At 38.0% G+C, this 14,404-nt stretch overlaps 2 protein-coding genes across 7 annotated transcripts in view; one reads left to right on the top strand and one right to left on the bottom strand.

Annotated features, from left to right (window-relative positions):
- Window positions 1-1,590, top strand: part of LOC131947774 (band 4.1-like protein 5) — a 28,287-nt gene extending 26,697 nt beyond the window's left edge. The window contains exon 19 of the mRNA XM_059309129.1: window positions 1,517-1,590. Coding sequence (XP_059165112.1) covers window positions 1,517-1,519 — 3 coding nt within the window. The 3' untranslated portion in view covers window positions 1,520-1,590. The remainder of the gene's footprint in view (window positions 1-1,516) is intronic.
- The window catches only part of LOC131947818 (uncharacterized), a 33,571-nt gene continuing 20,746 nt past the window's right edge, over window positions 1,580-14,404 (bottom strand). For 3 of the 6 annotated variants that reach the window (XM_059309171.1, XM_059309157.1, XM_059309164.1), the window contains exons 6-10: window positions 13,791-13,843; window positions 10,299-10,404; window positions 9,843-9,946; window positions 1,924-1,943; window positions 1,580-1,713 (exon numbers count right to left, since the gene is read on the bottom strand). In XM_059309171.1, the coding sequence (XP_059165154.1) occupies window positions 1,636-1,713; window positions 1,924-1,943; window positions 9,843-9,946; window positions 10,299-10,404; window positions 13,791-13,843 (361 nt within the window). In that variant the 3' untranslated portion in view covers window positions 1,580-1,635. Of the gene's footprint in view, window positions 1,714-1,923; window positions 1,944-7,518; window positions 7,550-9,842; window positions 9,947-10,298; window positions 10,405-13,790; window positions 13,844-14,404 lie in introns of all 6 variants that reach the window. The other 3 variants (XM_059309197.1, XM_059309188.1, XM_059309181.1) reach the window with 3 other exon arrangements.

Below are 14,404 nucleotides of genomic sequence, written 5' to 3'. Positions count from 1 at the left end.
GAGAGCTGACCAGAACATATTTTGTTATTTAATGAGCAGAACATGGTGGCCTTGTGAAGCACAATGTGGGACTAGATTTTATTGTTGAGACTTGACATGGTAGACAGGATACAGGGGTTTTTAGAGTTTTTTTTTGTTAGCACATATCACGTCATGTTTGTTAGCACATGTCTGGATATGGTACTGTGTTGGTACACCTCAGTACTGTTGATTTAGTGTGATCTCAGTCATAACTCAAGCTGACTGCAGTCATGTCAGTTGATTAAGTCAGTCAATATCTGATCCACTGACACTCCAGGATGTTTGATTCAACAAAACTGTCTTCAGGATTTTTATAGGGACCTGCTAGTTATCCTAACATGACTGTCTCCAGGGTTTTTATAGGGAAATGCTAGTTATCCTAACATTACTGTCCAGGGTTTTTATAGGGACATGCAAGTTATCCTAATATTACTGTCCAGGGTTTTTATAGGGACATGCAAGTTATCCTAATATTACTGTCCAGGGTTTTTATAGGGACATGCAAGTTATCCTAATATTACTGTCCAGGGTTTTTATAGGGACATGCAAGTTATCCTAATATAACTGTCCAGGGTTTTTATAGGGACATGCAAGTTATCCTAATATTACTGTCCAGGGTTTTTATAGGGACATGCAAGTTATCCTAACGTGACTCCAGTCACACTGACTTGACTCCAGTCACACTGACGTGACTCCAGTCACACTGACGTGACTCCAGTCACACTGACGTGACTCCAGTCACACTGACGTGACTCCAGTCCTACCAATGCCAACACACGTACCATTGTCTAAATCTTATGTCTGCCTTACTCTGAGTTTTATCATGTATGAGCTTGTCAAATCTCTATTCTCTATAATTAAGTTTAAAGATGTTGTGTTTCAAAGTGGAGCAAGAAAAGGCAATGTATTCACACTTCACACACTCATTAGCCCAAGTTTTTTGTGTGCCACACTCCTCATACAGCCATGTACCCTAACTAGTTATGTTAGTTGTTAGGTTTTTCAAAGTTTTGTTATTCATATTTAGTATTTAAAAAATGTATGATGTCCATAGAAATATTAAATTATTCCAGTGATTATTTTTTTTTAATTTGCCAAGAATATTTTAGGCATGGCTTTATTATGAATGTTAAGCTGATCCATTTAAGAAGAGAGTTAATCCATTTAGTAAAAGATAAATATTTCATTTGTGGTTAGCTCTGGCCCCATTCTCCACTTGAAACCAACATTTGTATACTGGATGAATAAAGAACATTTGTATAAATCTACTTTTGTTTCTGTGTTATACATTTGGTGTGCTGAGTGATGTATAAATCTGTTAACCTTTGGTGTGCTGAGTGATGTATAAATCTGTTAACCTTTGGTGTGCTGAGTGATATATAAAGCTGCCAGTGTTATACGTTTGGTGTGCTGAGTGAGGTATAAATCTGCTAGTGTTATAAGTTTGGTGTGCTGAGTGATACGTAAATCTGCTAATGTTATACATTTGTTTCAGTGAGAGATGTGAACACAGCACACATGACAATACTAATGACAGTACAGTTCCAACACATTAAGGAGGCTATTGGAGAAATTTTATTTCAACTAATCCTGTGTGTGTGTTTGTGTGCTGTTTCACTTGGAGTGTGGGTCAGAGTTTGTTAACATCTGCTGACCAATGTCCACCAGTTTCTCCAACCTGTTGGGGCCCTGCTGGAGATTAAACATGATTAGCCATATCAGCCAGCAATAGCTGTAGTCATAGAAATCAAATTGTGAACTAGCAAACATCTTAGAGAATAAACATTATTATTAAATTTTTGAAGTTATAAAAGTTAGTCATGTTAAAACATTAATGTTTTTAAAAAAAAATTAATAATAAAATGTTTTTATTCTCAACATTAATTACAGTAACAATCTCACCTGTAATGTTTTATCAACCACTGCAGGGAAAAGGGTAAATCATTTTAATGCTGGTTTTGTGAATATACATATACATACATTATACATGCAGTCATGTCAGTTGATTAAGTCAGTCAATTATGTACACAAAATATGTAAAAGTTTATATATGTATATATATATATGTATATGTATATATATATGTATATATATATGTATATATATATGTATATATATATGTATATATATATATGTATATATATATGTATATATATATGTATATATATATGTATATATATATGTATATATATATGTATATATATATGTATATATATATATGTATATATATATGTATATATATATATATGTATATATATATATATATGTATATATATATATATATGTATATATATATATATATGTATATATATATATATATGTATATATATATATGTATATATATATATATATATATATATATATATATATATATATATATATATATATATATATATATATATATATATATATATACTAGCCGGCCAGGCCCTGCACTGGTCTCTCTGAAAAACCTATCTGTAAAGGACCATGACTTGTGTGTTTAGTAATCAGCATATACCCGGCACTGGTGTTCAGGTTTAGGGAATATATTACATTTCGAATTAACCCTAACCACAACCAAACACACAAAAACGCAAATACAACGCAAACACAAATACAAACAAGAACACAAAAACGAATACAAACCGAACCACAAACTTAAAGAAAACACACAAAAAAATCAAACAAAAACAAATACAAACGCTAAACACAAACCCAACTGCAAACACAAAGAAAACAAACGCAAAAAAAAGTAAATACAAATAAAAACAACCCTAAACACAAACAATAACTCATAATAATGCAAATAAACGCAAACATAAACAAACTTAAATGCAAACATGAAAGCATACTGCTCATAGTCCTGCCCGGGGCGCCAAATTGCACCATGCTGGGGCGCCGGAGGACGCGCCTGATTCAATTTAGCTTATCCGCAAACGGAAATATAAAAGTAAACATAGAGGACGTTTAGGAGCGGCTTCTAAACTATTATTGACGTTCAAAAAATATTGCGGAGCAAAGCAATGTCATCTGATGGAAACTTTGAAGCTATAAAACATAAACATAGCTATTAAAAGAAATTGTTTCTTCGATCTTGCCTTTACAATCGAGAACGTGGTAAATGTACTGTTACAACGTCTGCTTAAAAAAAGGTACGCACTATGGTGAGGTAAAAAAAAAAAGACAACGTTCATCATGTTTGGTGCGACAGACAAAAACGAATTCCACTTAATTCGCAAAAAAAACCCCAGACAAAAACGAATTCCCCTTCGTGCGCAAAAAAAAAGACAGATAAAAACCTGCGGAAACTCTCGTTCCCCAATAAAGATGTCTTCGTTTTAACTTCAACTGTCTTTGATTAAAAATAACGAGCCGACCCGCGGCATATCATACGCCGCTATTTAGTTGTTTTATTTTCTACTTTTCAGTAATTCATAATTTGTGAATTTGACAGTACCAATGCTGCCACTGAAAATATTTGCTTTAAAACACTATCAGTGGGTCGTTAAGAACGATACTACCCCCACCCTCCTTTCCCCCAACCCCTACCCTACACCCCCCCCCCCCCCGTGAAAGCAGCCTCCTCTTAGTTACCTCCCCTAAGTTTAAAATAGTTTCAAACTAAATTATCTGCCCTAATAGCCGTCACTAAACCTGCTCTATGATTGTAAACATTTAGCGTGAACCACATCTCACCAGACCATGTAGGGGTGGGGTGGTAGGGAGCGCGCTTACAGCTTGTTTTCTAGCGTCTCCCAGAAGAGAATTATATATATAGATACTTAGTCAACAGTACGTTCAGTGTATAACGTAAATAAAAGGCAGTATTAAAAATACCCACAACATTGCACTTGATCAATCCCCGCTAATTATGTAAATGTTTTTTTCCCAATACCAAAACAAAGTAATAAAAAGTAAATCCCCCCCCCCCCCCTCCCCGAAGTAATGGGTTTTATAAAGGGAAATAATTGTGTTTTCCTAATTTATCAAGGGACGTAATGAGTGCTAAAGGACTAAAATGTAAATAATTTTCAGACATAGAATATTTGTGAAAGGTGATACATTTTCTTTCATTTTGTTCAATAGATATGCCGACAAATACTTTTTCAAGTTTAGAAATTGGAATGTGTTTTACAACACCTTCAATATTAATTTTTTAAATCATTAATTTAGATGATGAGCACTTTAGATGTATAATACTACGACGATGAAGTCTATTTCTTACATTCCTTTGTAATCATGGGTCAGTCCGCCACATGCATACATAACTGAAATTGAATTTTATAAATTATACTAGCGTACCCGTCCCCGATCGTTGCCGCGGGTATTAAAGAAAGTATGACGAAATATATAAGAAGGGTTTATGCATTATCGCATGAAAACCTTGAGAGTGCGTTAATCACTCACCGAAATAATGAGGTAGAACACACTTCGGTGACGGCCTGTGTGCCAGGGACATAGAGGGGCGCTCTCGGGAGCCCACCGATTAAACTACCGCAGAGGCGCCGCATACGGCCCCTGGCTCTTAAAACTAACATAGGCGCCATAGTGCTCACAGGATAACTCAGAGCGCCAAATAGCATCCTGAAACAATGATGCAGATTGCGTCATTCGCTAAGGTGTCACGAATCAACAGGATTTTTTAACACGTAGAATTTTTGTTATTTGACATGTTATATACATCAGTGTGCTTGATGCAATTTGTTATCGTTACTAATGGTGTATTATTAGAAGTTCGATTTCAATTTCTGATTGGATCGTCTAAAAATAGATGCTAATTGCATCATTCGCAAAGTGACGAAACTGTACAGAAGGAGTTCACCGCGTTACAAAGTTATTTTTAGAAGTGTAACTTTTATTTTTGATTTGTGTTGCCCTCTGAAACTTAATTTTTTACGTACATTTTCATTATCTCGAGAACTGTAGGCTTTTTGAATTGTTTGGATTCTTTTTTTTTACCGACAAAGGGAAACAACCCAGTTAATAATCTAACCTTTGTTAATTTTTCTGATTATTAAAAAAATGTATTACAGGGCTCTCAGCGGCCTTTAGGGTCCGAAACTGAAATTTTTGTTCGCAGCCAAATCGCACCTACCAGGCCAGGGCGCCGGCAGTCACGCCTGATTCAATTTAGTGAGCGACTGTAACGGCCCATCTTATCCATTGTCTACCACACTGTTTAAAAAGAACGTAGGCGCCATTGCGCTCGCAGGGTAGCCCGGGGCGCTTCGGGTCGTGCAATCTACGGGGCGCCGGCTGTTGCGCCTGTTGAAGTCTTAACGCTGATAAAGTAGTACCCCTTACCCGCTATGCAGGGCGCACGCTTAACGGATGCCAAGCGCTAACATAGCCGCTCTGGAACTCTGGACGCCAAACTGCGTATTGACGTAAATCGCACCCTTCACAGAAACCTTCTCGGGAGTATTTTCATCAATTCCCCGAAGTTTCATGGCACACGGATGAACAGTTTGGAACCGCATCCGACTTTTATTTATTATTTATCGTATATAGAGAAAAATCGCACCCTCCCGGGGCACCGCCCTTGCGAAATTAAAAAAAAAAAAGATTTTTTTTTTTTTTTGCAGAACCCTTCCCTGGAGTGTTCTAATCACTTCCCCAAAGTTTGATCGCGATCTGATGTACGGTGTCAAACCGCAATCGACTTTTATTTTTTTATACCGTATATTGAGAAAAAAAAATCGCGTCCTGACGGGGCGCCACCCTGCGAATTAAAAAAAAAAATTTTTCGCAGCGAGTATTCTTACCACCTTCCCAAAGTTTCACGGCGATGTGATGAAATGCATAAAAGACAGACACACACACACACAGAATACATTGATTATATATATATATATATATATATATATATATATATATATATATATATATATATATATATATATATATATATATATATATATATATATATATATATATATATATATATACATATATATATATACATATATATATATATATATACATATATATATATATATATATACATATATATATATATACATATATATATATATATATACATATATATATATATATATATATATATATATATATATATATATATACACACACACTAAAACATAAGTAAATTTAATTACATAGAGGCTACAGTTTTTTTTTTAAACTACAACAATCTTAAAGTAGTATTGAATCAAATAACTAGCCTAAAGAGTTGCATGCATTAAAAATTTGTAAAAAATTTGTAAAAAAAAATTATTTGAAAATTTTCTAGATGTTGAACATGCAAAGTGCAATGGAAAAAAAAAATTTACTATAAACTGAATGATCAATGTGTCTAATCTCAGTTGGTCAGTGAACCAGTTGTTCTGTAACTTGTGGTCAAATGTAAACCAATATTTCTTACTGCTATGTTTAAACTTTGATAGTAACAATTAACTGGGTTTGTGAAGAAATGGAAATGTTCCTCGCATATCATATCTGTAATGGATGAAACTGATAGCTTCTACTTAAGTTACTAATTGTCTTTAAAAATACTTGTACGAATTAAAATTTATTAAAATTATATCTCAAAATAAATAACAAATTTAAAATATAAAAAACTTGTGAAATGTTAAAAATTTATATTTTGACTTTAACTTTAAAAATAATAATTCCAAAATGAAATAATTCATCAAATAATGATAATGGATATTTTAAATTTTAAAATCCTGACTGTTTATTCTGACCCTTTGATATGCGACCAATGTTGTTGTTTTGATAAATTAAAAGATTTCAGATTTATAAGAATTTATTCACAGCAAGCAGTTTCTAAGGGGCAAAAAGTTCAATTGTTAGTTTAATCCCAACAGTTTTCTAAATGTAGTCTGCTCAAAAAACATAATGTACCCCAATGTCCCCACCCCTCGTTAAAAAAATCTAACATTTTATTTGAGCATACAGACAGAAATTTCCTTCTCATTTGTAAGCTGAGCCAATCAAGATAAAGAATATCGATTAATTTTTAATACAATTTCACAAAAAGTCTTTAACAAAGAGAACGTGACGCTAAGATTCAATGTAAAAATATATTTTAAACATTCAAATGTTTCACTCTTTCAGAACCCACCCGCTCATAAAATTGTCGACGCCTCCACACCCCTCCCCCCCTTGTCCTTAAGGGATGTGACGTATTCTATAGATGACACCTAACGCATGTAGGAAGGTCATATAGATCTACAAATATGTATAGGTGCAATCCAGAGGCATCCAATAAAAATCAACTAATATAAAATACATGAATGTATTCATATCAATCTATATCCAACACACAAGCAGATAGAAGTAAAATTAAAAAAAAATATAGTCTGAACGATCGTGGGAAAAATATTAGTTAAATTAAAAATGTCCCAGCTAAACCTGATGAACACATGCAGATGGCCAAAATAGTGCGAAAGTTTGCTTAAATATGTCCCATCTAAACCTGATAAACACATGCAGACGGCCAAAATAGTGTGAGCGTTCGCGTGCAAAGTGCTGTGAGAAATAAAGACATACGTATTGGCGTCAGATATGCCACCTCTGACAACTGCAGGAAAATATCCAGCTATTAACATATTGTGTATGGGGACAGTGTGGCTAGTGTGTATGGGGGAAGTGTGGATAGTGTGTATGGGGGCAGTGGGGCTAGTGTGTATAGGGGTAGTGTGGCTAGTGTGTATGGGGGCAGTGGGGCTAGTGTGTATGGGGGCAGTGTGGCTAGTGTGTATGGGGACAGTGTGGCTAGTGTGTATGGGGGCAGTGGGGCTAGTGTGTATGGGGACAGTGTGGCTAGTGTGTATGGGGGCAGTGTGGCTAGTGTGTATGGGGGCAGTGTGGCTAGTGTGTATGGGGGCAGTGGGGCTAGTGTGTATGGGGACAGTGTGGCTAGTGTGTATGGGGACAGTGTGGCTAGTGTGTATGGGGGCAGTGTGGCTATTGTGTATGGGGGCAGTGGGGCTAGTGTATTTTATGCTGGTGGTTCGTCATGAGGGCATATAGTAGAATGGTTCTTGCTATGGAATTGACATTAGGCGTAGAAGTAAGTTGATGTAAGGACAGTACATGTAAGTTGATGTAAGGACAGTACAAGTAAGTTGATGTAAGGATAGTAAAAGTACAAGTTGACGTAAGGACAGTACAAGTTGATGTAAGGACAGTACAAGTAATTTGATGTAAGGACAGTACAAATTGATGTAAGAACAGTACAAGTTGATGTAAGGACAGTACAAGTTGATGTAAGGACAGTACAAGCAATTTGATGTAAGGACAGTACAAGTAATTTGATGTAAGGACAGTACAAGTAATTTGATGTAAGGACAGTACAAGTAATTTGATGTAAGGACAGTACAAGTAATTTGATGTAAGGACAGTACAATTTGATGTAAGGACAGTACAAGTAATTTGATGTAAGGACAGTACAAGTTGATGTAAGGACAGTACAAGTAATTTGATGTAAGGACAGTACAAGTTGATGTAAGGACAGTACAAGTTGATGTAAGGAAAGTACAAGTAAGTTGATGTAAGGACAGTACAAGTTGATGTAAGGACAACACATTAAGTTGATGTAAGGACAGTACAAGTAATTTGATGTAAGGACAGTACAAGTAATTTGATGTAAGGACAGTACAATTTGATGTAAGGACAGTACAAGTAATTTGATGTAAGGACAGTACAAGTAATTTGATGTAAGGACAGTACAAGTTGATGTAAGGACAGTACACGTTGATGTAAGGACAGTACAAGTAAGTTGATGTAAGGACAGTACAAGTAAGTTGATGTAAGGACAGTACAAGTTGATGTAAGGACAGCACATTAAGTTGATGTAAGGACAGTACAAGTAAGTTGATGTAAGGACAGTACAAGTAAGTTGATGTAAGGACAGTACAAGTAAGTTGATGTAAGTACAAGCAGGTTGTATGTTAGTCTATCACTCAGTTAACAGATAGACTAACAGATAAGGAATGAAAATTCTTCATCATCCCAGATCTAGAATTTCTCTTGGTAATATTTCTTGAAACAATTAGCTAATGGTTTGACAAATATCAACTTTTTGTATCAGCTGAAATGAATCTAGACCTATACATATTTAAACTGTAGGGGAATATGACACGATGTTGTATTAAGTTGTCACGTGATGCTAAATCTTATTTTTTGGACAAGTGGGTCAGGTCACCAGAGGCTAGAATGACGTCGTGGTATGTTTAGTTCAGACACTCCGTATGTCTCTAGATTGTTTTTGTAATGGTCTACATTCTACTGGCTCGCACGTTAGATGAAGCAATAAATGACTATGTTCATAATTTGTTGCGTCTCCAACAGTAGAAACATAAAGATCGTCGTGTATTTTCCTTGTATTATTAAGAAACCAAACAAGAAAAAGGCCAGACTGGCAAGTTGGGAAGTTTTTACGTAGGACATAGGCCAGGAACTTATCGCAAGACAAACTAACTAGGCCCATTATGTTGTACTGCGTCGCTCCGTGCTAGATCTACCTGTTGGGTCTGTAGGTGTCATCGACGGGGATAAGTTACGACGGCTGTGGTGTACAACGGGTCTGTATTAAAAATTCATTGAGATATGATCATGTATGTGGTATTTAATATTCCCTCGGGCTTAAATTATTTGAGTTATTTCAGGGGAAAAATGAGAGCCGTGTTTGTGGGACCTTGTCGTTTGTTAAGAAGCAGAAACTTACGTGGATGATGGATAGTTTATGGATACAGGATACTCTATGGATACAGGATACTCTATGGATGCTGGACAACCGTGCTAGTCTACTTATGCCAGACAAAAATGTGACGCGTTTGTTGATGACATAAACAAAAGAGCTGGTGACCTACTTTTGACCCCGCGCCTGTTCATGGCCGAGTCCTTGGTATCTGCCGGCTCCTCCCAGAGTGGCTTCTCTTCGTGAAGGTTTGGGTCGCCACTTTCTTGGCCCGAACTAGAATTTTTAAAATCGAAATAAGCCATTTTGTTCAAATAAGTAAGGTTTGAAGAATCAAACAAAAGTATCCCGCTTGTATTATTAGAAAAAGACAGAGATGTATGAGAATAACCATCATATCAACAGGGGAGATGTGTTGGATTAATGTGAGCAGACGTGTTGAAGTTAGACCAGGCAGTAGTTGGGTGGAGAATCAAATAGAGCAGCAGCGTTAATGTAGGCAGTTGAGTTAGGATTAAAGCCAACTATGTATTAAGGGATTAGGGTTAACGCCAGCTACGTGTTAAGGGATTAGGATCAACGACAGCTACGTGTTAAAGGATTAGGATTAAAGTGTTAAAGTTAGTACCTGATTATGGCCTCAGACTCCCTTGGTTCTAGGTTCCCGTTGGATTCTTCTTCAATAAAAGATCTCAGGATGGTGGACAAGATCATGCTCTTTAGTCTCGTCATATCTGTCGAGCACATCAAGGGTTTATGACGTCTAAGGAGGACAGGCTGTCTGACATTCATGTTGCTGTCGTGTCTGACATTCATGTTGCTGTCTGACATTCATGTTGTTGTCTGACATTCATGTTGCTGTCTGACATTCATGTTGCTGTCTGACATTCATGTTGCTGTCTGACATTCATGTTGCTGTCTGACATTCATGTTGCTGTCTGACATTCATGTTGCTGTCTGACATTCATGTTGCTGTCGTGTCTGACATTCATGTTGCTGTCTGGCAGTCATGTTGTTGTCTGACATTCATGTTGCTGTCTGGCAGTCATGTTGTTGTCTAACATTCATGTTGCTGTCTGACATTTATGTTGTTGTCTGACATTCATGTTGCTGTCTGACGTTCATGTTGCTGTCTGACATTCATGTTGCTGTCTGACATTCATGTTGCTGTCTGACATTCATGTTGCTGTCGTGTCTGACATTCATGGTGCTGTCGTGTCTGACATTCATGTTGCTGTCTGACATTCATGTTGCTGTCTGACATTCATGTTGCTGTCTGACATTCATGTTGCTGTCGTGTCTGACATTCATGGTGCTGTCGTGTCTGACATTCATGTTGCTGTCGTGTCTGACATTCATGTTGCTGTCGTGTCTGACATTCATGTTGCTGTCTGACATTCATGTTGCTGTCGTGTCTGACATTCATGTTGCTGTCGTGTCTGACATTCATGTTGCTGTCGTGTCTGACATTCATGTTGCTGTCTGACATTCATGTTGCTGTCGTGTCTGACATTCATGGCGCTGTCGTGTCTGACATTCATGTTGCTGTCTGACATTCATGTTGCTGTCTGACATTCATGTTGCTGTCGTGTCTGACATTCATGTTGCTGTCGTGTCTGACATTCATGTTGCTGTCGTGTCTGACATTCATGTTGCTGTCGTGTCTGACATTCATGTTGCTGTCGTGTCTGACATTCATGTTGCTGTCGTGTCTGACATTCATGTTGCTGTCGTGTCTGACATTCATGTTGCTGTCGTGTCTGACATTCATGTTGCTGTCTGACATTCATGTTGCTGTCTGGCAGTCATGTTGCTGTCGTGTCTGACATTCATGTTGCTGTCTGACATTCATATTGCTGTCTGACATTCATGTTGCTGTCGTGTCTGACATTCATGTTGCTGTCTGACATTCATGTTGTTGTCTGACATTCATGTTGCTGTCGTGTCTGACATTCATGTTGCTGTCTGACATTCATGTTGCTGTCTGACATTCATGTTGCTGTCGTGTCTGACATTCACGTTGCTCTTGTGTCTGACATTCATGTTGCTGTCGTGTCTGACATTCATGTTGCTGTCTGACATTCATGTTGCTGTCTGACATTCACGTTGCTGTCGTGTCTGACATTCATGTTGCTGTCTGACATTCATGTTGCTGTCTGACATTCATGTTGCTGTCTGGCATTCATGTTGCTGTCTGACATTCATGTTGCTGTCTGACATTCATGTTGCTGTCTGGCAGTCATGTTGCTGTCTGACATTCATGTTGCTGTCGTGTCTGACATTCATGTTGCTGTCTGGCAGTCATGTTGCTGTCTGACATTCATGTTGCTGTTGTGTCTGACATTCATGTTGCTGTCTGACATTCACGTTGCTGTCGTGTCTGACATTCATGTTGCTGTCTGACATTCATGTTGCTGTCTGACATTCATGTTGCTGTCGTGTCTGACATTCATGTTGCTGTCTGACATTCATGTTGCTGTCGTGTCTGACATTCATGTTGCTGTTGTGTCTGACATTCATGTTGCTGTCTGACATTCATGTTGTTGTCTGACATTCATGGTGCTGTCGTGTCTGACATTCATGTTGCTGTCGTGTCTGACATTCATGTTGCTGTCTGACATTCATGTTGCTGTCTGACATTCATGTTGCTGTCTGACATTCATGTTGCTGTCTGACATTCATGTTGCTGTCTGACATTCATGTTGCTGTCTGACATTCATGTTGCTGTCTGACATTCATGTTGCTGTCTGACATTCATGTTGCTGTCTGACATTCATGTTGCTGTCTGACATTCATGTTGCTGTCGTGTCTGACATTCATGTTGCTGTCGTGTCTGACATTCAATTTGCTGTCTGACATTCATGTTGCTGTCTGACATTCATGTTGTTGTCTGACATTCATGTTGCCGTCGTGTCTGACATTCATGTTGCTGTCGTGTCTGACATCCATGTTGCTGTCGTGTCTGACATTCATGTTGCTGTCTGGCAGTCATGTTGCTGTCTGACATTCATGTTGCTGTCTGACATTCATGTTGCTGTCTGGCAGTCATGTTGCTGTCTTACATTCATGTTGCTGTCGTGTCTGACATTCATGTTGCTGTCGTGTCTGACATTCATGTTGCTGTCGTGTCTGACATTCAATTTGCTGTCTGACATTCATGTTGCTGTCTGACATTCATGTTGTTGTCTGACATTCATGTTGCTGTCGTGTCTGACATTCATGTTGCTGTCGTGTCTGACATCCATGTTGCTGTCGTGTCTGACATTCATGTTGCTGTCTGGCAGTCATGTTGCTGTCTGACATTCATGTTGCTGTCTGACATTCATGTTGCTGTCTGGCAGTCATGTTGCTGTCTGACATTCATGTTGCTGTCGTGTCTGACATTCATGTTGCTGTCGTGTCTGACATTCATGTTGCTGTCTGGCAGTCATGTTGCTGTCTGACATTCATGTTGCTGTCTGACATTCATGTTGCTGTCTGGCAGTCATGTTGCTGTCTGACATTCATGTTGCTGTCGTGTCTGACATTCATGTTGCTGTCGTGTCTGACATTCATGTTGCTGTCGTGTCTGACTATCACGTCATACGGCATTGGTGTATGTCAGCCGCGTCATGAATCTAAAGTCTTGCATTCATGGCGACGCCTGAGTTGAAAAATCTTAAGGATATTAAGTTGATGAGGTCAGCATTAATGACACGTTTGACCAGTGTGAGCTGATCTATGTCTCCAATCACTGACGTTATTAATTGATGTTGTCTTTCCCAACGTACGGTACCCACCAAACCTGTATGGGCTCAGTACTTACTACAGAATTGTGTCGTGGATCTCATCTGGAGACTTTTGAGTCAATGTCCACCCACAGGTACAAGACCCGTCAGTTAAAAACGTGGACATACAGCTACAAGACCCGTCTGTTAAAAACATGGACACAAGTGCAAGACCCGTCTTTTAAAAACGTAGACATACAGGTACAAGATAAGTCAGTTGAAAACGCGGACACACAGGTACAAGACCCGCCAGTGTCCACTTAAAAACGTGGACATACAGGTGCAAGACCTTGAGTGTCCAGTTAAAAACGTTGATAGAGTTGTACTCACCTATTGCTCTAAGTTGTACTCACCTATTGCTCTATCAGGGTCAAAACGTTTTGTCTGTTTCACTTGGGGTGGTCTCCTGTCAGATGAAATATCAACAATCACATGTCAATTAACATATACAATATGTCAATCAACATATACGACTTGTCAACATATACAACAGTCTATCAACACACACGACATGTCAATTAACATATACAATATGTCAATCAACATACACGACTTAAGCTATCAACATACACGACATAGGTTATCAACATATTTTCAAAAAATAATTATAAACATTTCAATTGATTCTTGGGGTTAGGTTTAGCTTTCGTGTACGTAGTGTGGGGGTTAGGTTTAGGTTTCGTGTGTGGTTAGGTTTGGGTTTCGTGTGGGTAGTGTGGTGTTAGGTTTAGATTTCGTGTGGGGTTAGGTTTAGGTTTCGTGTGGGTAGTGTGGTGTTAGGTTTAGGTTTCGTGTGGGTAGTGTGGGGTTAGGTTTAGGTTTCGTGTGTGGTTAGGTTTAGGTTTCGTGTGGTGTTAGGTTTAGGTTTCGTGTGGGTAGTGTGGGGGTTAGGTTTAGGTTTCGTGTGGGTAGTGTGGGGGTTAGGTTTAGGTTTCGTGTGTGGTTAGGTTTAGGTTTCGTGTGGGTA

This window comes from Physella acuta, unplaced genomic scaffold, assembly GCF_028476545.2.
Source record: "Physella acuta isolate Inbredline_101_S28 unplaced genomic scaffold, ASM2847654v3 ptg000058l, whole genome shotgun sequence".
In the NCBI taxonomy this organism is placed as follows: Eukaryota; Metazoa; Mollusca; class Gastropoda; family Physidae; genus Physella; species Physella acuta.
This window is presented reverse-complemented; position numbering and strand designations above follow the sequence as displayed.